Source organism: Clarias gariepinus, chromosome 14, assembly GCF_024256425.1.
Source record: "Clarias gariepinus isolate MV-2021 ecotype Netherlands chromosome 14, CGAR_prim_01v2, whole genome shotgun sequence".
NCBI lineage: Eukaryota > Metazoa > Chordata > Actinopteri > Siluriformes > Clariidae > Clarias > Clarias gariepinus.
Genome location: NC_071113.1, coordinates 16,716,014 through 16,736,626, shown reverse-complemented (window position 1 = coordinate 16,736,626; position 20,613 = coordinate 16,716,014). Strand labels below are relative to the sequence as shown.

Sequence of the window (20,613 nt, the reverse complement as noted above, 5' to 3'; positions counted from 1 at the left end):
TTTAACATAATTCAATCACATGTTATAAGGCTGCTTATTGTTATTGAGTTAATTTTTTTGAGCGTTGACATTTCCCAGTTTTTATATATCACAAAGTGGGCGGAGACCTGGAGGCATCACAAATCAACAGTGGTTTCCAGTTGGTTCCCTGGTTGTCATGGCCAGGACAGACAGCTTGATGAAGTGCATCTGTAAATGTTCCTACACAAAAGCTGTAAAGTGGGGTCATGGTGTCTGAGCCAAGGAAACACATAAGGCCTGCACAGGAGCTGGAGAAGACCCCAATCCTTTGGAATTGTCTTCCATTTAAATGAGTGAGCTCATGGGGGACCCCATTGTGCCAAGCTGTGTAGTCACCATTAAAGTATTCCACACACCAGGACTCGGGTCCACGCCCCAGCCAGCACTGCTCCTCATGACCTTTCCTGGGGATGATGGGATAGGTGAGTCCCAGCTCCCAGTAGGTTTTTCCACTGACCTGCACCTCCCAGTAACTGCGGCCTTCTTTGAAACCCTCTAGGCTTATTACGTTCAGTGTGGTGTCAAAGCGGGAAAGGTTTTCTGGAACTTCCTGCCAAGTGTCTGTGTATGTAACAGAGTCTCCTGCTGGGGAAATTATTAGTTTTGGATGAGCAGACTCAGGGTTTAGAATTACCTCTTGGGCATCTGAGACAGAAAGACAAGACAACAAAACAACGTCCTATTATATATAAACCTACATAGCTGCGATGTGAAAGAACACACTTTGAATAGTTTGAGGAGGAATAAGTGATTGACGGGAGACGTACAGCTCTGGAATAGTTTCTTGGTAACAGGAACCTGTGAGCGGATGAACAGCAGTAAATTAAGAGTTAAACTTAGCAGCTGCTTGTTCTTAAATTCATCCATTTGGATATGCTCTGGATCTATCATCTTTAGAGTTTCCATTATCCTACAAGCGAACAGATTGAGAAAATGAAAAAGATAAAGGGATTAGCACGAAAATTCTTTAGCACTGTCATCATATGAATAGATTTAGTTATGCCAAGTCAACTGTGTACTTACTGTTTATCTGTCTCTGAAATCTGCATGAAAAAAGATCAAGAGTATACTCACTGGAGCAAACAAAAAGTTACATTTTAAAAGTTTTAGTCTGTCCATTTTTCAGGTCGTACCTGGTCCAAGTTTGCTTCATCTTGGTCCAAATGTCTGACAGTCTCAGACAGCTGTTGCTCCAGGTCCTGCATTAGTAGGAAGCACCTTTCTATGTTCTCTTCAGTGGACCTCTTGATAGCCTCCTGCTCCATGTCTAGCTGGCACATGGTGATCCGTAAGTCCTCATCCAACACTCGCTTCATTTCATCGTACTTCTTTTTTATTTTTTCTTTCAGTTCAGCTGTTTTCTCCTGAAAAAGGATAATGTCGGAATTTTCTTTTTGTTGAACATAGAGCAGTATTTACATTAAAAAAGAATATATGACTTACAGTGAACTGTTTTTGCTTTGCCGACAGTTTTTTAATCTGGTAAGCAAGAATATCCCTTTGCTTTTTCAAATGCTTCTGTTGGTTTAAAGGAGTGTCCTAAAATGAAACATGTAAAGATACTGAAGTATCACCATGCACTGGAACTGGTTCCATTCAGAATTAATAATTTTGAATGAACACACAGGTGGGACTTTTACCTGAGATTGAGACTTCATATCCAGAAGGAATTGTCAGCAACAATCTGGTCTAACGTTATCTGTTTCCACTCTCCCAGCAAAGGATTCCTCATCACAAGCCCCCAGCCTCAAGCTTTTATATTCCATTGCTGGCACAGGGAGGGCAGGGGGTTGGTTTTTGTTTTGTCCATTATGGCATCCACTGTCCTTGTGCCCTAGGAAACATTTCATTTCTGTCACTGGGATCTGTAAATCTGCTTACATAGTCCTTTTAGGTGTTGTAGGGAAAAGAAGTCACTCTGAACATTGCTGTTTGATGTTCTGCTTTAAATAAGTGGCCATCAGATAAACAGCTCTATTTATATCTACCATACTGTATATGCCAAAGGTCTTTGAGACTGTGTGGATAAATAAAGTGTGTGTGTGTGTGTGTGTGTGTGTGTAGGTGTGTGTGTGTGTGTGTGTGTGTGGCGGGGGCTGGGTGGCTTTTGTTTTTGTCTGCAGTGACAGCGAGTTTGTCAGTCAACAGCCATAGTTCTGGTTTTTCCAAAAATAGTCTTTGACTAAATGACATTCAGAGCTCTTTGTCAATGGCATACACAAATGACAGGAATGCAATGTGTACATAAAAGGAGGAAGAGAAGCAAGTAAGAGGTAGCAGCAGAAGTCCAGAAATAAAGGCAGCATTGTGATAGAGTTCAACTACTACTAAACTGATGTGTTTCACCAGGTTTAAGTCTGTTTGACTGACAATAGACATTTATTAAATGTCCTGAAATTTTAGGCAGGGGTCCATTAAAGGTCAAAGAGGTGAATGGTAACACTTATGTGTCCCTCACAGTTTCTGACCTTAACCCACACATGTAAAATTAAATGCTTTGGCTTTTTTAACGGTTTAGTTCGGTATTAAGTTTGGGTATCTCCCGATAACTCCATCTCCTAGGATCCTCACTCAAGTTCACTAGATTACTAAACACACAAACACAACATACATGGTATATAAGGACTCTTTGTACACTAACCCTTTGTGAAGGGTTACACTCTTTATCTTTAGTACTAATCTAAAGATACAGAGCCTTGATACGCTGATTTCTCTCCTCTTTTATCCTGATTCTGATTCTTTTTCATGCATCTGTCCTGCCCTAAATTGTATAGTTTGCTGATCACATGACCTCTGCTCATTTTTTGATTTTATGATTTTGACTCTGGTGCACATGTTTGGGTTTTAAATCTGAATTTTTTTTCATTAATGTTTTGTCAGTCTGCACTTTTGTCTCCATATCTGTTCCTGACAGTTAGTTAGTTAGTTAGTTAGTTAGTAAGTTATGACAATTACAAGATTACAAGATCACATTAAATATGTGAACATGTTGTTGCTGTTGTTTTCATTTGGAAGAGAGACAATGTTGTTGTTTTCATTTCCGAGTTTGCTTATAAGAAAACTGACATATAAGCACAGGACTTGCCTTAAATGGGGTTATAGATGTCTTTGATGATGACCACTTAGTGATGACCACCACTGAGAAATATCTTCAGTTACTGGGTGTTTCAACCTTAAATCACAAGACCATTAGCCCACCACAGGCTGATCAGACTTGGATGTGTCTTTTGTGATGTGGTCAGTGGTCAGCTGGCAGCCCACACTGTCTCCCTCTCAACAACCACAGTCAGTGACTGCTCCTTTCAGGTACAGTTCCAAGTTCCTTAATTGCATTTCGTTGGGCCTGCCATCTTGTACAAACTTCCTTTAGCAGCCTTGTAGTAGAACTGGCTACAAAGTCCCTGCAAGCCAGCTCCACTGAATGCACCATCTCTTCCTCAAGTGTTAATGTGGCACATCTTTTCTGTCCATGTGCTTCATCGACGCCATCCTCCTACGGGACCATCAGCTCAACATCAGTGTAGATGTGAAAATAGTGGACCGGAAGATCAATTATGGGCATGAATCAGGTTTCATGGCTAAATTTGACCAGCCTGGTGGCCAATCTTCATTGAATGCACATTTCACCACTAAGGGAGTGTGAAAGTTTAATTAGAAGCACAGTTTTGCTTAAAATATCGCAATAAACAAAACACTATGGGTGACATATCAGAGTTCAAAAGAGGACAAATTGTTGGTGTGCGTCTTGCTGGTGCATCTGTGACCAAGGCAGCAAGTCCTTGTGATGTATCAAGAGCCACGGTATTCAGGGTAATGTCAGTATACCATAAAAAAGGACGAACCACATAAAACAGGAGTAACTGTGGACGCAAGAGGAACCTGTCTGAAAGGGATGTCCAGGTGCTAACCCGGATTGTATCCAAAAAAACAAAAAAACACAGCTGAATTAAATGTTTACCTCAACTCTCCTGTTTCCACTAAAAACTTTGTGGGGAGCTCCACAAGGTCAATGTATATGGCCAGGCTGCTATAGCCGAACCTTTGGTCACTCGGGCCAATGGCAAACCCTCGGTTTCAATGATGCCAGCAGCAAAATTCTTGGGCTGTGGACTAAGTGTAACATGTATTGTTCTCTGACATGTATGAGTCCACCTTCATTCTCTTTCCCACATCTGGGAGAGTTACAGTGTGGAGAAGCCGCAAAGGAACGTACCACCAAGACTGTTGCATGCCCTGAGTGAAGCATGGGGGTAGATCAGTAATATTTTGGGCTGCAATATTATGCCATTCCCTTCAGCAGCCCTAGGCCCAATACTTGTGCTAGATGGACACGTCTCTGCCAAGGACTACCAAACCATTCTGGAGGACCATGTGCACCCAATGATTCAAACATTGTATCCTGAAAGCGGTGCCATGTATCAGGATGATAATGTACCAATACACCCAGCAAGACTGGTAACAGAGTGGTTTGATGAACATGAAAGTGAAGTTGAACATCTCCCATGACCTGCACAGTCACCAGATCTAAATATTATTGAGCCACTTTGGGGTGTTTTGGAGAAGCGGGTCAAGAAATGTTTTCCTCCACCAGCATCACGTAGTGACCTTGCCACTATTCTGCAAGAAGAATGGCTCAAAATCCTTCTGGCCACTGTGCAGGACTTGTATTTTTCATTCCCAAGATGAATTGATGGTGTACTGGCTGCAAAAGGAGGCCCTACACCATACTAATGAATTATTGTAGTCTAAAACCAGGCGTTTCAGTTTCATTGTCCAACCACTGTAGATTGACATGCATTTGCCAATCCCTGGCTATTTTCATCAAATATGAATTCAGAAGTGAGAGCTTGGTCCACTGTCCCTGATTGATGAAACACAGTAATGTGATAGATCCATCGGCTGTAATTCTCTGGCAAAATAAAGAATATCTAATGTGTAGAATAAATGGTTATAAAAGTAACAAGTCGAGTGTAACTGAATGTAGCGGAGTAAGAGTAGGGTTTCTTCTTCACAAATCTACTCAAGTAAAAGTAAAAAGTATGATGTAATAAAACTACACATAGAAGTAAATATTTTTCAAAAAGTTACCCAAGTAAATGTAACGGAATAAATGTCATTTGTTACTACCCAACTTCGGCCATCCCACCTCATCCAGCAGCTTTGATGGATTTGAAGAGACTAATTTGACACAGCTGGCTGCTTCCTATTTGAAGTGCACACCCTCCACCACAAAATGCAGGCATTCATTTGATGTATCCATTTGCCATGTAGGTGTTGTTGCTTCCAAGGTTTTGTTTCCTAATATAATTTTGTCACTTAATATAATCTATTTTTCCATACTCACTCACTCATCCTCTTTTCCACTTGATCCTGTATATAGTACAGGGTCCAGTATACAGGGTTGAGTATACAGACGTAGTGGTTAGCACAGTGGCCTCGCACCTTCAGGGTTAAGTGTTTGAGTCCCAGCTTATACTGTATGGAGTTTGCATGTTCTACCTGTGCAATTGGGTTTTCCAAAGACTTTGGTTTCCTCCCAAAGGCACCCAGGGTAGGCTAATTAGCATTTATAGTGTGTGTTTGTGTACCCTGGATTTGAATTGGCACCCAATCCAGGATGTGCCCTAAATTTCTTGTGATTTCCATTCACATTAAAATAAATCATTAGATTATTAAGTATAATTCAGTAGATATATAATGAGGTAATTAATAATTTTTCTATTAAAGGTTTTAATAGCTTTTTTTATTTTTGCTCCTCAGTCTTATGTATGACTGCAAAAATGTTTTAAAAAGGATTATTAAATCTACAAATCCAAAAGCTCGATAATTCAGGGACTCTATGCCCACCACACAGTTAAATGCTTAACTCTAGATCAATCTGCTGGACAAGATTTACTACTTTAGACATTTACTACTTTAGACATCTTCTCCAGGTCAGCTCTGACTATGGACTGGTCAAGTTGTCAAGCACATGTCAAGTTTGTTGGAAAGGGAGAGAAAGAGATGTATTAATCTAAACAAACACCAGGTTTTTTGTGCATTTCTGAAACTTGCTCACAGTGGCCTCTACATCTGTACCTTTTCCTCAAAAACAGAGGAACAAAGTCACACTTTGCTTGCTGAATGCACATTTAAGATGGTCTTAGAAATTGTTGTTAATTCTCAGAATTTTTTTCAGAATCCTAACTTAGGTTACTGTCTGTGTGGATATTCCTCATGTGTCCCACATATTTTGTCTCTAAATGTGTGTGAATGTGTGTGCATAGTAAATTTCAATTAACTAGTGAGTTTCAATAAACTGGTGTAATCCAATGATCCAGTAAGCTTGAGTAGGCTCTGGATCCAATGCAAGTAAAAGGTCAATGTAATAAGGTATTAATATTGATTACTGCCTATTTGCAGGTAAAATTTTCAGGAATTAAAAACTCATAAAATAAATATGTGTATTAACTGTAAGAATGTGTCACAGATTTACTCTGGGAGGGGCCTTACTGAGAGGCCCTGCTCTACACAACCTTAACTTGACAAGTCTTAATAGCCTTAGTGGTCCCCTACCATCTGGTACACATTCAGTATGGTATAGCAAGCGCACGGATACATCGTGTACCAATTAAAATGTATTAAAATGTGGACACTGATCACATTCAGATTGCGTACATTTACAGCACTCTCCAACTCATTGAGTCTGTAGCATTTGCGATTATGTTTTAGTCATGAGGCTTCTAGATTGAAATCCCTGAATTAAAATGGAAAGACTGAAAATAATTGAGTGAAACTGAGATGTGATTATTACTCTCCTTCTCCTTGTGAGTACTACACACTGAGTCTATTAAATATTCACAAGCCTGTGGCCCATATAACCTTACGGTCATGATCTTAAACTGAATGTACAATACACAGGAGTCTATATTTCATTCTTGTGCTTAAACCTATTTGAGAGTTTATCAGTTATACATAGTGTAATGTAACTTTGTAAGTGGAATTACTGACCGTCAATCACCTGTGTGTAGGCAGAAATTACCATGGACCTAAAAGCTTACAGGACTGGCAGTGACCTGATTATTATTTAAGTGGTGGATTATACTTCATGTTTATGGTTTGGAACAAAGTTGAAACGATAGGTTTATAGTTAAAGACTATAGTTGTTTTTTTTCCAACAGGGGGATTTTAAGATGTTTTTACATCTCACTTATCGTCACATCTCACTTTTTGTCTATACAGGGTTGCAGAGGGTCTGAAGGATATCCCAGGAGACTTATGCCATGATTTGTGATGCCAATCACATCGCAGGGCCCAAACAAATACACACACACTAATTCACACACTATGGGCAATTTAGGAACGTCAACTAGCACCAGCAACACAGCACCAAGGCAGGAATCAAACCTGAATCCCTGGAGTGCAAGGGGATTGTGATAACCATTCAACCAGCATGCTGCCCTAAATGTTTTTAACACTCACTCACTCACTCACTCATCTTCTGTACTGCTTTATTCTGTATTCAGGGTTGCGGGGGGCCTGGAGCCTATCCCAGGAGGCTTGGGGCATAAGGCAGGGTACACCCTGGACAGGGTGCCAATCCATCGCAGAGCACACACATACACACACTCACACGTCTATTCACACACTACGGGCAATTTGGGAGCGCCAATTAACCTAACCTTCATGTCTTTGGACTGTGGGTGGAAACCCAACAAGCACAAGGAGAACATACAAACACCATGGACACAGCACCAATGGAATCAAACCTGAATCCCTGTTTAATGTTTTTGAGGCGATAGTGATAACAATTAAACTACCATGCTGCCCTGAATGTTTTTAACAATTAATATATTTATAACAACACCATGTGCACAGTGAATTAGTGTCAGATACTTAATGAAATAATTGTCAAATACGTATTGTAGTCCCAGGGCTACAGTCAGTCATTGTACTGTATCTACACTGTACACTCACAGTACGTATGAAAGGAATACTTGGAGAAAAGATCTGCATGTACATAATGTGGCCAGTAAGGATAAAAATATTCATTAAGATTCAAAAATTATATGTAAAAAAAAAAAAAAGCCAAGAATATTTCAACCAATTAAGTACTGACAAAAGTCAGGTAATTTGGTATGTAGTGTTTTCATGGTATCTTGCTAAGTTGTCCAACATGTTCCTGTTTCTTTAAACAATAATCCCCAAACAAGGATGTGACTAACTTGTGTTGCCTACTACAGTTGTACCAGTGTACTTTCGAAATTTTGGCTTTGTGGCTTTCTTTCACTTTCATTCTCATCAAGCGAACCTGTGTAAAAATATTTGGAGTTAATCTGAAATCAGGAAAAGTAAGTCTTCATTCCTCTACTATTTTTATTTAATATTTAGTCTAACTAGTTACCAACGTGGATAAATTGAAAATAAGTTTGAGTTTAAGAGTGTTTTTAAAACAACAAAAAGTAATCATAACAAAATGTCACACTGAGGCGAGGTGTTGAAAACATCTAACATCTGAGACAGATGCGCCACAGAAACCACAGTTAAACTTAAAAAATCTCAGAATTAATATGACAGGCCAGTTTGACCTAAGATATTTATAAGGCGCTTAAATCTGCACCATCTGATATTAAAATAGGATGATAAATTCAGTGATAGACCATAAACACACCCCGATATGAGATTAGTATCAGATTTTTAACATGATCATAACCCCTGTGTTTCTGTGCTACAGTAGTCACATAATGGATGAGGAAAGTTGTCGTGCTAAGACTGGAGACTCTGAGGAAGAGGAATGCGGTACTGCGGATCAAACAGATGCTAAACCTGATCGGAAAGCAAGATTTTCGTTCTTCGGAAGGTGAGTCTGCCTGGGGGGTAAAAGTGACTCGGATCAGTTTTTAACCACCTTTCTCATTTATAAGTTGCTCCTTTTTCTTGGGAAATACGAGAACAAAAGAAATGGAAACTATAAGTGAGACAGAATCAGGTTACATGGACTAATGCATAAATCATAATGATAAATATGTGTAGATAGAATGTGGTGCTATATGTGGTGTATATAGTGTTTAAAAGAGCCTTGACGGAGGGCTTCAGAGGGGGTGAATGAAACCTTACTGAGGATTTATGAGGGAGAGTTTTTTTGTTTTTTTACTTTATACTGTGGCGTGGGCGGGGCGGCGGCTGACGACCAGCATGCCTTGCGGGGATGTCGGTGTGTGTTCACCATGTTGGGGAAAGGTGTTTGGGTTGGTGGCTTCGGCCCTGTTTGTGTGAGGGGTGTGTGACGTGTGAAATGTGCTCCAGTTCAAGCTAGTGGTGAATTGGATGTAGGCTCCTGAGTGAAGGTGCTGCTCATACCTTACATGCTGTGTGCTTAATAAAGTACTCCCAGCCATTGCATTGGGTAGCAAATAAGCTCACTCGTCTCTCCACCATCCTTTCCGCTACAATACTTAACCTGAGAGTGCTTAAACTGATGCGTCTCTCTCTCTCGAACTTTCTGCGCGCTTTGTCTTTGGCCCTGATACCTTACCGGTAGTGATGGTATGAGACGTGCTGTGCCGATGTTTCGAGGTGTCGAGAAATCCAGGAACTAATTAATGAAGCGCGTTTTAGGGGTTGTATTGTTTACTGCGACTGACGTCATGAATGCCGTTTGAAACCTCGCTGCGTTTGGCGGTTCAAGAAACGGATCGAATCTTGCAGCCATGTATTGACAGATATATAAGCCCAAGCAATGTGTTTTTAGGAGATGTTATTTATATTTTCGTAAATAAATATATATTCATTATATACAGTGTATATATATATTAAGATTAATAAAGCCCAAGGAATCTCTGCACAATTTGTGGGTAATATTGTTTTTAAATATAAATGAATAAAGCCCCCCCCACCCCCACAACCACCAGTTGCACAAGCACATGCACTGCCCTTCTCTTCTTTCACAAGCACATGCACTGCCCTTCTCTTCTTTTCACAAGCACTGCCCTTTTCTTCTTTTCACAAGCACAACCACCAGTTGCACAAGCACATGCACTGCCCTCTTCTTTCCTCTTTTCAGAGTAAAAGAGTTAATCACATCACATCTGCCCCTCGTGAGGTGTTATAGTGGCGAGATACTATCTGATGCCTTTCGCATCATACATTAGATATGAGAGTAATAGTCATACGAGTGATTTATATATGATGTATGATAAAGTTTTGCCTCGCACCTTCAGTGCCTGTGTGCCTGAAGTTTGCATGTTCTCCCCCTCAAGAGGGTCTACCAGGGGACTAAATGTATTCAGGATCAATCTCTCAAACACCTTAATGAAATGCGATGTCAAAGCGAAAGGCCTGTTGTCATTCTCACACAGGGACGAGGTATTTCGAGGACTGATACAATGCATAAAGTTTTCCACAATGCAGGAACTTTCTATAGACTCAGACTAAAGAGGTGTCCCTTCTCTCCAACCATTAATCATTAATGTTGTTTGTCTCTTATAGTGCTGGCTTATAGCAATTATTCAAAGTCTGTTCAGACTTTGTCTGTTCAAGTCTGCAGTATGAGGTTAAATTCAGTCCTAAAAAGTGTTGTCATTTGTGCTAGAAATAAGGAAGATGAGAAGCAAAACCAATGTCTGGTTTATTTTGACAGATCAAGTGTTTTTGAAGCAGTAAACAGATTTAGATACTTAGGTCACATTATTAGAAGTGATCTAAATTATGATGATCAGTGTTATATATTATATCCACAGGCTAAAATGCTTGTTTGCAAATTTCATGTATACAGATTGTGTGAAAATAACCCTATTTAAAGCTTACTGTACTCCACTTTATACAGCCCTTGTGTGGGGAAGCAACAGAAAAGCAAACATGAAAAAGCTGCAGGTGGCATATAATGATGCAAGTGTAACTCATATGTTTGTGTCTAACAATATTTCTACTTTTTATGCTGTCCCGAGGAATGCATAAATTCACTGATTTATTTATTTAAAATTTCATTATGAAAGCCATTTTTTGTGTGGGGTTGTTAATATTGTTTGATGTTGTCTGTGTTGCCATGGACCCTTGTTGTTAAAAATAAAGTATCTCTCTAAATATAATAAGAATTTTAGCATATACAGTATAAATTAACTGCAATTTTTCTCACATACTGAAAAGCAGCATTTGAAGTTATGATTTAATTGCACAGCGTAAGTTAAAGCATCCATTAAAAAAAATTCTATGCGACTCATAACTCATGTAAAAGAGACTTTTCACAGAGCTGACTATCATAACGACACATCACTGATTTATATTTTTAGTCCACTTTTACCTCACTCACATATCATTTATACCGCTTTATCCTTTGGACAGGGTCGTGGGGTAACCTGGAGCCTGTCCCAAGAGAATTAGGGCACAAGGTTGGGTAAACACGGTGCCAATCCATTACAGAAAGAACTAAATTTCTATGTGATATAAATTTGGTGGGGATTTTTATTGTCAGGACATGAACAGTGTATGCCAGTAGGTGGTTATACATACTGTACAGTACATCTATGGTGAATTTATTTATTGCGAAATTAAATGCTTGTGTTTTGTGCTCTTTATACTTACTTAAATTTTAGGAATCGGTCTAAAATAACATTTCATCCAACATGTTTTTGAAAAAATAATTTTTTACCCAGCCCAATAGATTCTGATTATATCAGCCTGAAAACAAATCACATTTGAATGTTGCAAACATGTTAAGGATAGTAAAGTGCCAAAAGATTGGTATTAGCTCGGTGCAATACATGAAGTAGATGGACCAGCTTGAGGCCCATAGCTGCTTTGTGTTTCATTTAGCAGAGGGTCAGTGGTGCCCTGCGTGACCTCAGCAGTATGGTTGAATGGGTTTGTAGAAAGCTCTGGGAATCGTGTGGCTGCTGACTCAGGTAGCATGTGCCTTTCCTGACCAGCTCAGTTATTACTCAATTTGGTATAGAGTGTAGAGCATGTCAGGATCCTAGCACCCAGCACGTGCCAAGGAAAGAAGTTGAACCAGAAGAGGTCACTTTTGAGGGCAATTTCAATGCAGAGTAGCGTAGTACTAAATGATGAACCCAGGTAAGTTAGGGCTTATGCCAGGTGAAAATAATCATGTCGGGGTGTGAAGGGATTCACATGGAATATCTATGGAGCAACTTTGTGGTTTGTGTGTTGGGGGACTATTCGCTAATGGGCTAACCAGGCGCTTTTAGAAAATGTATTCATATGATGTGTGCTGTGGCCAAAGAGGGCCTGCCAGATGGATATCTGGAAATATTTTAATGAAACCAGATTAAAGGAAAACAGTTAGTGGTTGTTAATATTTGATAAGCTTTAATATTCACAGACATTCCCCTTTTTGAATAACTGTAGTTATTTGTTATTAATTATATAAACAATGGTTATGTTTCTTTTTTCTGATTTTGTGGTGTTCAGAATCTTCTGAATAGTTTTATTAGGTTGAGTACTGCTGATGAAGGTTAGCTCTCCATATTTACGTTGAAATAGTCCTTGGGATTGTCTTGTAGAATGTTAAATGTCTTCATGTTTGCCATTACAAAACATTTCTGTTTTGGCCTGGCCTGGATTTTAAAGTTCTGTTGTTTTCTCATACACAGAAGGAAGATCAAGGATGAAAAGGAATCATCCTCTGAGCAGCACTACAGGATCATTTTTCCAACATTCCAGTATAATATGAACCACCAGCGAGTAGGAAAATGTGTCATCATTAACAATAAGAACTTTAATCGAGAGACAGGTAGGCCTTCTTTTAATTTCTTACAATTGATAATAAAGTGGAATTTTTTTAGATGAATAGCAGTCTGAATATATTTAGTACAGCATGACACATAAAATCCTCTAACAGCCATTTCATGGTGTGGGTCTAAGGGATGACTGTACGTAATGGCACAGATCGAGATGCAGAAGAGCTGTCCAAATGCTTTAAAAACCTGGGGTTTGAAGTTGTCATCCACAATGACCAGACCTGTGACGAAATGACAGAGATACTGGAAAAGGGTGAGTGTTACAGACAGACAACAGACTGCTGTTTATGGTTTAATGATATTGATACATATCAAGCCTGTACAAGCCTCATGACAACAAATACTCATTCTGTTGCGACACATTGTGACACATTTTTTTATTTAAGTTATTTAGTATTTATAGGTTAAAGTACTTTTTCAAAGCTCTAATCTATGATTTAAATTGCAGTAGATCACTACTGGTTGTTAGTGATTTAGAATCACAAACTGTTCTTTTTCCTCATCTTGTGTGTGTGTGTGTGTGTGTGTGTGTGTGTATCAGTGTCAAAGGAGGACCACACTAACAACTCTTGCTTTGCCTGCATCCTGCTAAGCCATGGAGAGGAGGGCATGATATATGGAACAGACATGGCCATGCCCATCAAAAACCTAACCTCCCTCTTCAGAGGGGACATGTGCAAGAGCCTTGTGGGCAAACCCAAGCTCTTCTTCATCCAGGTAAGAGAAGAGGAACTCTAAGTACATAAAGTGATACAGTATGTGCATACACACAATTTTGTTTATTCAGCAAGGTCACTTTCCAAGCTAATCCTTTCTTGTCCATTTGTGGAGGATATTAATGAGTTATTCTCACAGGCCTGTCGAGGTTCAGAGTTTGATGATGGTATACAGACTGACTCAGGAAGACCTGATGACTGTCTAGAAACAGATGCGAACCCCAGACACAAAATCCCAGTGGAGGCAGACTTCTTGTTCGCATACTCCACTGTTCCAGGTAAAGTTATCGTGCAGAATATACTGTATTATACTTATATTGTGTTGTTCTTTGTTAAGTGTCATATTCCTAAAGCTATAGCAGAAAAGTGGAAGTCTTTATGTTTGCTTATTTATGTTTTATTTAGAACATGACAGGGCTTGCTGATATACTGTAGAAAAATAATCAACATTGGGGGTTGGGGATAATTAGTCTACCACATACCACAGCAATTTGCCAACATATTTTTAATGACATTGTACTTTTTACCTATCTGGAGTTACAAGTAATGTAGAATGTCCATGAGACAGGTTTTTCCTGTTCACTGGCCTCTCATTTTTCACTTTTTAACAAGACAAAAATGCAACTTTTCAGGTAATTGACAAACTCCATCTCATCAGAAAATGTTCTTTCCTCCGATAGAAACCTTCACAATTCCAACCATTTTATGTTTTTATTTTTTTAATTTACAACATGCATTTAAATCCATTCATTAGTGCTACCTTACTCTACAGTATGTGCATCAGATGCCATCTAATACAGTGGTGCGTTTCTCTTTCAGGTTACTACTCATGGAGGAATCCAAGCCAGGGCTCTTGGTTCGTCCAAGCTCTTTGTAACATTCTCAGTGAATTTGGCAAGCAACTGGAAATCTTGCAGATCCTCACACGTGTCAACTACATGGTGGCAACCAACTTTGAGTCTTGGTCTGACGACCCACGCTCTAGTGAGAAGAAGCAGATTCCCTGTGTTGTCTCTATGCTGACCAAAGAGCTTTATTTTAACTGATAACTATATGACCTTAAAGTTTTTTGTCTATTGACAGTGTGAAATATTCATGTTAGATTTTATGACATTTTAAAAAGTACCTGTAGCCTATACAGTAGAAGCACTTAAGTATTTTTTTTAGTAACATCACTGTTACTTATTTCTTCTTTTATCCTCTTTTATATAAAGCCAGAATGTTCACAACAAAATGGCACCTCTTGTAGTAAAGAACTTAAAATTACAGTATAATTAAGATTTATCCATCATGCCTACCACTGTAAAAACACATTTAATAACGTGTAACTGGCTGCACATTTTATATAGTTTTATCAGGAGGTTGCAGTAGTCAGTGGTTGGAACTTAACTAGAGGTTAAAAGTCCCCTTTTCTGCAGCCTTAGCGCGGAGTCTAGGATTACCCAAAGGAAGGAGTTGTAATACAAAGAGTCCACTGACCTAAAAGTCTCCAAGGCAGGCATTAAGGTGAGAGCTTTAAGGAAATTGTGAGCATTGGAGGCAATGAACCAGTTAGAATTTCATCACTGAGCATTAGTAGGATCTTTGGCAGTTGATCAAGCAAGTTTAGACAGCAGTATAACAACCTATTACAACAAAGGGAGGGACAAAGAGACAGGATCTGGTTCAAAAGGAAGTGAGAGCCAATGTTGGGTTGCTGCATGCAAGTCAGATGTTGGAAATGTGGCAGAAGTTGCATGGACTAGGTGGGAACCTGTGATGGACTGCAAGATCACATGGACAGTGAACTTCCCGCATTCTCAGTCTGTGTATGGCGTTCTGCCTCATTTGGCCAACCGTTTTTATTAGGGCAATGTGAAAGCACCAGCATGTCCCTTGTGCCAAGAAAGAGGAACTCTGAAACACATCCTTAGCAGCTATTGGTTAATATAATTCATAAATTATTTTGTCCTTACTGTTCTTGACAACATGGAAAACAAACAGTACTTTACTGGCATGTACACCTATTTCTGTTCCAAAAACCTTCACCCTAAGCCCTGCAGGAAAAAAGTACATCTGTCTGTATATGTTCCCACTGGGAATTACCATCTACATTAATTACACAACCATCAAGTAAAAGGGGAAGTTCCTCATGTAAAAAAAATTTCATCTGGAATTTTGAAGTTTGGTATATAAATTGTGGCAAAACTATAAATCACACTATAGCACAGGAGGAAATATATTTTACTTCATGTGAGGTGGCCTTCAACATTATCAGAGAGTTTGGAGTGAGTTAAAGTAAAAATATTAAATTGTTAAAGTAATTCCTATTATAAATAAACACACATACCTTAACACACACAAAAACACTTATTCTAAAGCTTTAAAAGAAATAAAACATGAAAGCTGTGATTTTAATTTTATATTTTGTTCTGTCAATTTATTATTTAAAGAGGCAGCTACTTTATCAATAGTTGGAGGTTTTAATAACTGTCAAATGTAGAGAGAAATGTTCTACTGTACCAAGTGAATCTCCTCCATGGTTGTTGAAATAAAATGAAACATTTTAAAAGTTCAACTGATTGATTATTAGTCGCATGTACTCTACAGTGAAATCTTTTTTTTCACATATCACAGTTAGTCAGGATACAGCACCCCTGAAGCGTCTTAGCCACGACTTAAACCCCCGACCTTCCAATCAGTAACCAATAACCTACAGCCTTCAATCATTTAATCAGCCAAGTCAATAATTGGTGTGGCAACCCTTTGCTTAAAATATAGTCTCAGGTAAAATTTGCGCCAAATAAAAAAAACATTTAATTAATGTGATTAAGACTTTTGTATTACTGTAGCTGTTGGAATTGCATCCTTTTTAAAGGTGAGGAAAAAAACGTGCCATAGGTTTATGGTTGTTGACACTAAATAGTTCTCACAGTATGAAAATTAGGGCAGGGGTTCATTAAAGGTCGAACATTGTTAACAACATTGAACGCTCTAACAGTGAATTGTTACACTGCTGGTTCCCAGTGTGCATAACAGATTTTCCTACCTGTAAAGCACTGAAAAAATTTCAGCATTGGCTTACAGCCCACAAAACAAGGAAGTTTTTATACAAGGAAGTTATTTAAAAACTCTTTGGGTGACAGGGTTTTGATAACACTCTTGACAGCATCAGAGTGCAACTTAAACATCTAACCAAATCCGTTTTACTCTGCATCTTTCTGAGTGTGGATATTCACAACAGTGAGGACGACATGCATCAGGTAAAGCAGCATTTTTACCATTTTTGTGGGAGCTAAAAACATAACAGGAAACCTTTTGCAGTGTCAGAATCTTGTTGGTAATCTTAATGGTTGCTAATCCTGATATTCCACAGCCAGCCACATAAACAAAATACAGCAGCGTCTTATTGTTCTACAGAATCGGGACAAGTCATTATGTAAGTATAAAATGTTGTGTTGACTAAAATGCAGGAAAGTGCAAACTACCGATAACTTAACTATAAATAAAAAACTTTCTCATCATAAAACATTTCTTACAATGGAGGAGAAGTTATGTGCTGAAGTTATGGAGGAGTTATGTGCTGGTTACCTGTACAAGTCCCCCCAACCAAGCCTGTTTAGATTACAGGTAAATGTTCTCAACAGAGTTCTTGAAAAAAAAGTGTTAAGCTTTATATAATTATCTGTACTAAGTAATAACTCTTTGCCTTCTACTTTTAATATTGCAGAAATCATGGAAGCGGAGGTATTTTGTTCTTCTGAAAAAAAGTAGTACTTCATACCATCTTCAATATTATAAAAATGAACAAATAAAAACGACAGAACCACTTGGAGTCATCGATCTGTCTCAGTACGTTCAACTTTCACAAACTGTCTAAGAATCACTATTACTCAACAGCAATAAGTAGAAAGGATATGTAAACATTTGCTGTTTTTCAGGATATCGTTGATGTTTCTGAAACCTGAGAACCACTCTATGTGGAAATGGGTCCATGAAAATTTTAGATGCTCTCCATCCTGTGTTCTTTTTATGAAAGTGGATAACAGAGACTTTTTTCTCATTGGGGACAGCAGGTATGAGCTAAGCAAGCTATATATATATATATATATAAATATATTTTTTTATTTTTTTTTTTATTTTTTTTTTACTTTAGATTCTTAGAAATAACCAAATCATTGGTTAGATTGGTTGTAAGCTTCACTTTATGCATTTGTGAAAAGTCTGAATCAAATATGATCGAAATGGCTTGCACAAATAAAGATGACTTAAAATCCTTCAATAAATAATTGACATCACATGTATACAAGCATGTATTGGTGTTGTACTGTATATTTTTCCAGAGTATTTTATATGACTAAATGATACAAGTCCTATGAATAAAGTCAATTGACAAACAAGATAGGTTTAATTTAGTTTGTTTGGTGCTTTTAACAGTGAACATGGTTACAAAGGCAGCTTTACAGAAATGAAAATTCTGGACATTTTTTAAAAATGTAAAAACATTATTGCCTGACCAGTTTGTCCCTATAATAAGCAAGCCAAAGACTAAAGTGGACAAACATCCTGAGACAAAAACCTGGACAATTGATTGACAAGTTAATCGAATAGAACTCTGAAGACTTTGATATCCAAAGTATTATTTTATAGCAGGAGTATTGGCTGGCTCTATTGATTCGAATGTTGTCTAGACACATTGATCCACAATGTTGTTGTTATTTAAATTTATACAATGCTTTTTTTTTTCTTCAGTCCTGAGATTGAAAGGTGGTTTGATGTCTTATATCATGCTATGAATAATCGCCCACACAAACTGCTTGATCCTAAGGTAGAGTTTATCCGCTCCTCAGAACACAGATCTGTTAATCAATATGTGTAGCACTATGCCATACAAATACTGTACATGAGGCAATCTTGTGCAAATATCTATTGTCTCTAAATACCTTTACACAATTTAGGAAAGTGTGAAAATCAGAGAGATAAGTGCCCCTGCAAACTCACTAAAGACAGACCAGGTGTGTTTCTTCTTCCTTATTTTAAATACTTTGTAACTGTTACTGCCATAATAGTATGAAATATGCAGTATGATGTAATAACACAATTGCATTGTGGTTATAGAGGGTTGAGTGGGGACTGGATGCAAGTTAAGACTATGACATTCTGATCAACATGATCAACATGAAAAATAAGTACTTTAATGTACATATCTTAGTCTTGGTATTTTTTTTTTTAATCCTTACATTTGCATTGATATAATTGCCTAATTATTACTTGTAAATAATTATTGTAAGTAATTGTTTATTCTGTTAATAAATATTTATGATGATTATGGTTCAAGATTATGTACAATTTCTTTTTTTCTAAAAGCTGGAATAAGATACACACACACACACACACACACACACAAACATGAACAAACAAACCACAGAAGTACATAGACATGTGCAAGTACAAAATCATTTTAATTCAGTTATGTGCTTATACAGTTGTTGTTGCTGTTGTTGTTATTGTTGTTGTTTTAGTTTGTCTTTTTTTTGTTAAGTAAAAAGTAAAATAAAATAAAAAATGAAGGCAAGCTGATGAAAACAGTTCCAAAAGATTTCCATGTGTACTTATTTTGAAACAATTTAACATGACTAAAATGTTGCAGTGATAATCATAAATAAGCAACTCATAAATCAAAGACAATAGAGACCAACTGTTAGTCAATCTCACAATGTAAGACTATGAAAATCCATATGTATTTAAGTGTATTCTACTAAGGTTCTGAAACCATTTAATAAACTCGTATATATGCTCATGTGTATGCTATAAGTAACTGATATAGCATAGATAGCATAAGTAAAAACTAGAATAAACCATATAAGGACAAGAGCAACATTGTCATGTAAATATTATAATTATTAAAGTGTTGTTTGTTGTAATTGATTGTGTCTCATTTTTAGTAGTCTCAGTGTCTGCCGCTAAAATAATGCATTAGGTCATGTGTTTTCCTGTCTAGAAATTGCCAGTTAATATTTTTAATGTATATGAAAAACATTGTCATCACTAAAACATCTGATTCAAACCAGGTTATGCCCTATTGAAATATACAACTGTGTTTTCACAAAAAAAAAAAAAAATTTGCTCAAGCACGTAGATCATCTTTATTTATAATTGACAAATTAATTAAGAAATTATTTATTGTCAATATTATTAATATTAATTTATCATTCCTTTTAATAAAGAGTAAGTGAAATAAGTAATTAGAATGATTCTTGCCAAAGATGACAGAAGGACACAAAAGTACATGTGCTCATCCCTCAAAAAACTGAGGAGGTGCTCTACAAAGAAACAGATTTTACTGAATGTCTGCCTGACTGAAGTTTTGTTTAAACAGTAATATTCAAGTATTTTAATTTTTAAACACAATTCAAGTTGCTGCTGTTGATAATGTAATTTTGCAAGTTTAGCAGAGATTAATAGCAAATTTTGACTTTCACATTTAAAACAATGCCAGTTAGCATTGTTAGCATCTTTCATTACTCTGGTAGATTAGATAGTTGCTGCCATTGCTACTCTGATGCAAATAGACAAAACATTTTTATTATAGGCTTGTTATAAAAACGACATTGTTATTGGCGTGAAACATAAACCGAACGTGTAAAAGTTCTCAACCCTTTTGGTAGTTAGCGAGAGAACTTGACAAGAGCCCTTGTTTGAGAAGCTTGAAAACATTAAAAGAATCTGCAGCATAGACACCAAGTGTGTGGGATCCGTTGCCCAGGTAACCTTAAATTACTTTGGTGTGCTAACCAGTCAGTGCATTTATAATTACCTGGAAGTTATTTCTATGAACTTGAACTGCATGGTCTGATAGAATTGTTTTGTTTCTGTCTTTTCCAAAAGGGTGTGGCTCAGTTGTAATGCAGTGCATAAACACATATGTTTAAATTAAAATACAAGATACACAAGATTTCGTGTCTCTATTTAAAAAGTAGAGAGTCAAAGTACAGGTTTTTAGACAAGATATTAAAGCTAAATATTACTTTTCAAAAATTACAGGTCTCTTTGTAACATAATTTGGAGACGTGGATCAGCAACACTCAGAATGTCATTATACTCAGGTCCAAACACAAAGGACTACCTGGACAACTACACTAATGAGTAACAGATGTAAA

The 20,613-nt window shown here is 37.5% G+C and overlaps 3 protein-coding genes across 5 annotated transcripts; 2 read left to right on the top strand and 1 right to left on the bottom strand.

The window, feature by feature from the left end:
* Positions 1-34: 34 nt before the first annotated feature.
* Positions 35-2,022, bottom strand: si:ch211-28p3.4 (zinc-binding protein A33). Its single transcript, XM_053512176.1, has 6 exons — positions 1,662-2,022; positions 1,465-1,560; positions 1,155-1,385; positions 1,045-1,064; positions 789-931; positions 35-666 (listed from the first exon to the last, which is right to left on the bottom strand). The coding sequence occupies exons 1-6, from the start codon at positions 1,677-1,679 to the stop codon at positions 89-91; spliced, it is 1,086 nt and encodes a 361-aa protein (XP_053368151.1). The 5' UTR covers positions 1,680-2,022; the 3' UTR covers positions 35-88.
* A 6,237-nt stretch (positions 2,023-8,259) lies between these two features.
* On the top strand, positions 8,260-15,953 carry LOC128541656 (caspase-7-like). 2 transcript variants are annotated; one of them, XM_053512173.1, is made up of 7 exons: positions 8,260-8,351; positions 8,735-8,860; positions 12,612-12,751; positions 12,883-13,011; positions 13,300-13,475; positions 13,614-13,752; positions 14,294-15,953. In XM_053512173.1, exons 2-7 carry the CDS (start codon positions 8,745-8,747, stop codon positions 14,518-14,520), a joined length of 927 nt encoding a protein of 308 aa, XP_053368148.1. In that variant the 5' UTR covers positions 8,260-8,351; positions 8,735-8,744; the 3' UTR covers positions 14,521-15,953. The 2 variants fall into 2 exon arrangements, with proteins under 2 accessions (XP_053368148.1, XP_053368149.1); XM_053512174.1 differs by lacking the exons at positions 8,260-8,351; positions 8,735-8,860 and adding an exon at positions 11,996-12,072.
* Positions 15,954-16,625: 672 nt separating this feature from the next.
* On the top strand, positions 16,626-18,847 carry LOC128541692 (pleckstrin homology domain-containing family S member 1-like). Of its 2 annotated transcripts, XM_053512234.1 has the most exons (8): positions 16,626-16,716; positions 16,830-16,892; positions 17,003-17,083; positions 17,184-17,305; positions 17,395-17,529; positions 18,206-18,281; positions 18,412-18,468; positions 18,572-18,847. In XM_053512234.1, exons 3-8 carry the CDS (start codon positions 17,021-17,023, stop codon positions 18,599-18,601), a joined length of 483 nt encoding a protein of 160 aa, XP_053368209.1. In that variant the 5' UTR covers positions 16,626-16,716; positions 16,830-16,892; positions 17,003-17,020; the 3' UTR covers positions 18,602-18,847. The 2 variants fall into 2 exon arrangements, with proteins under 2 accessions (XP_053368209.1, XP_053368208.1); XM_053512233.1 differs by lacking the exons at positions 16,626-16,716; positions 16,830-16,892 and having other exon boundaries at positions 16,905-17,083.
* The last annotated feature ends 1,766 nt before the right edge of the window (positions 18,848-20,613 follow it).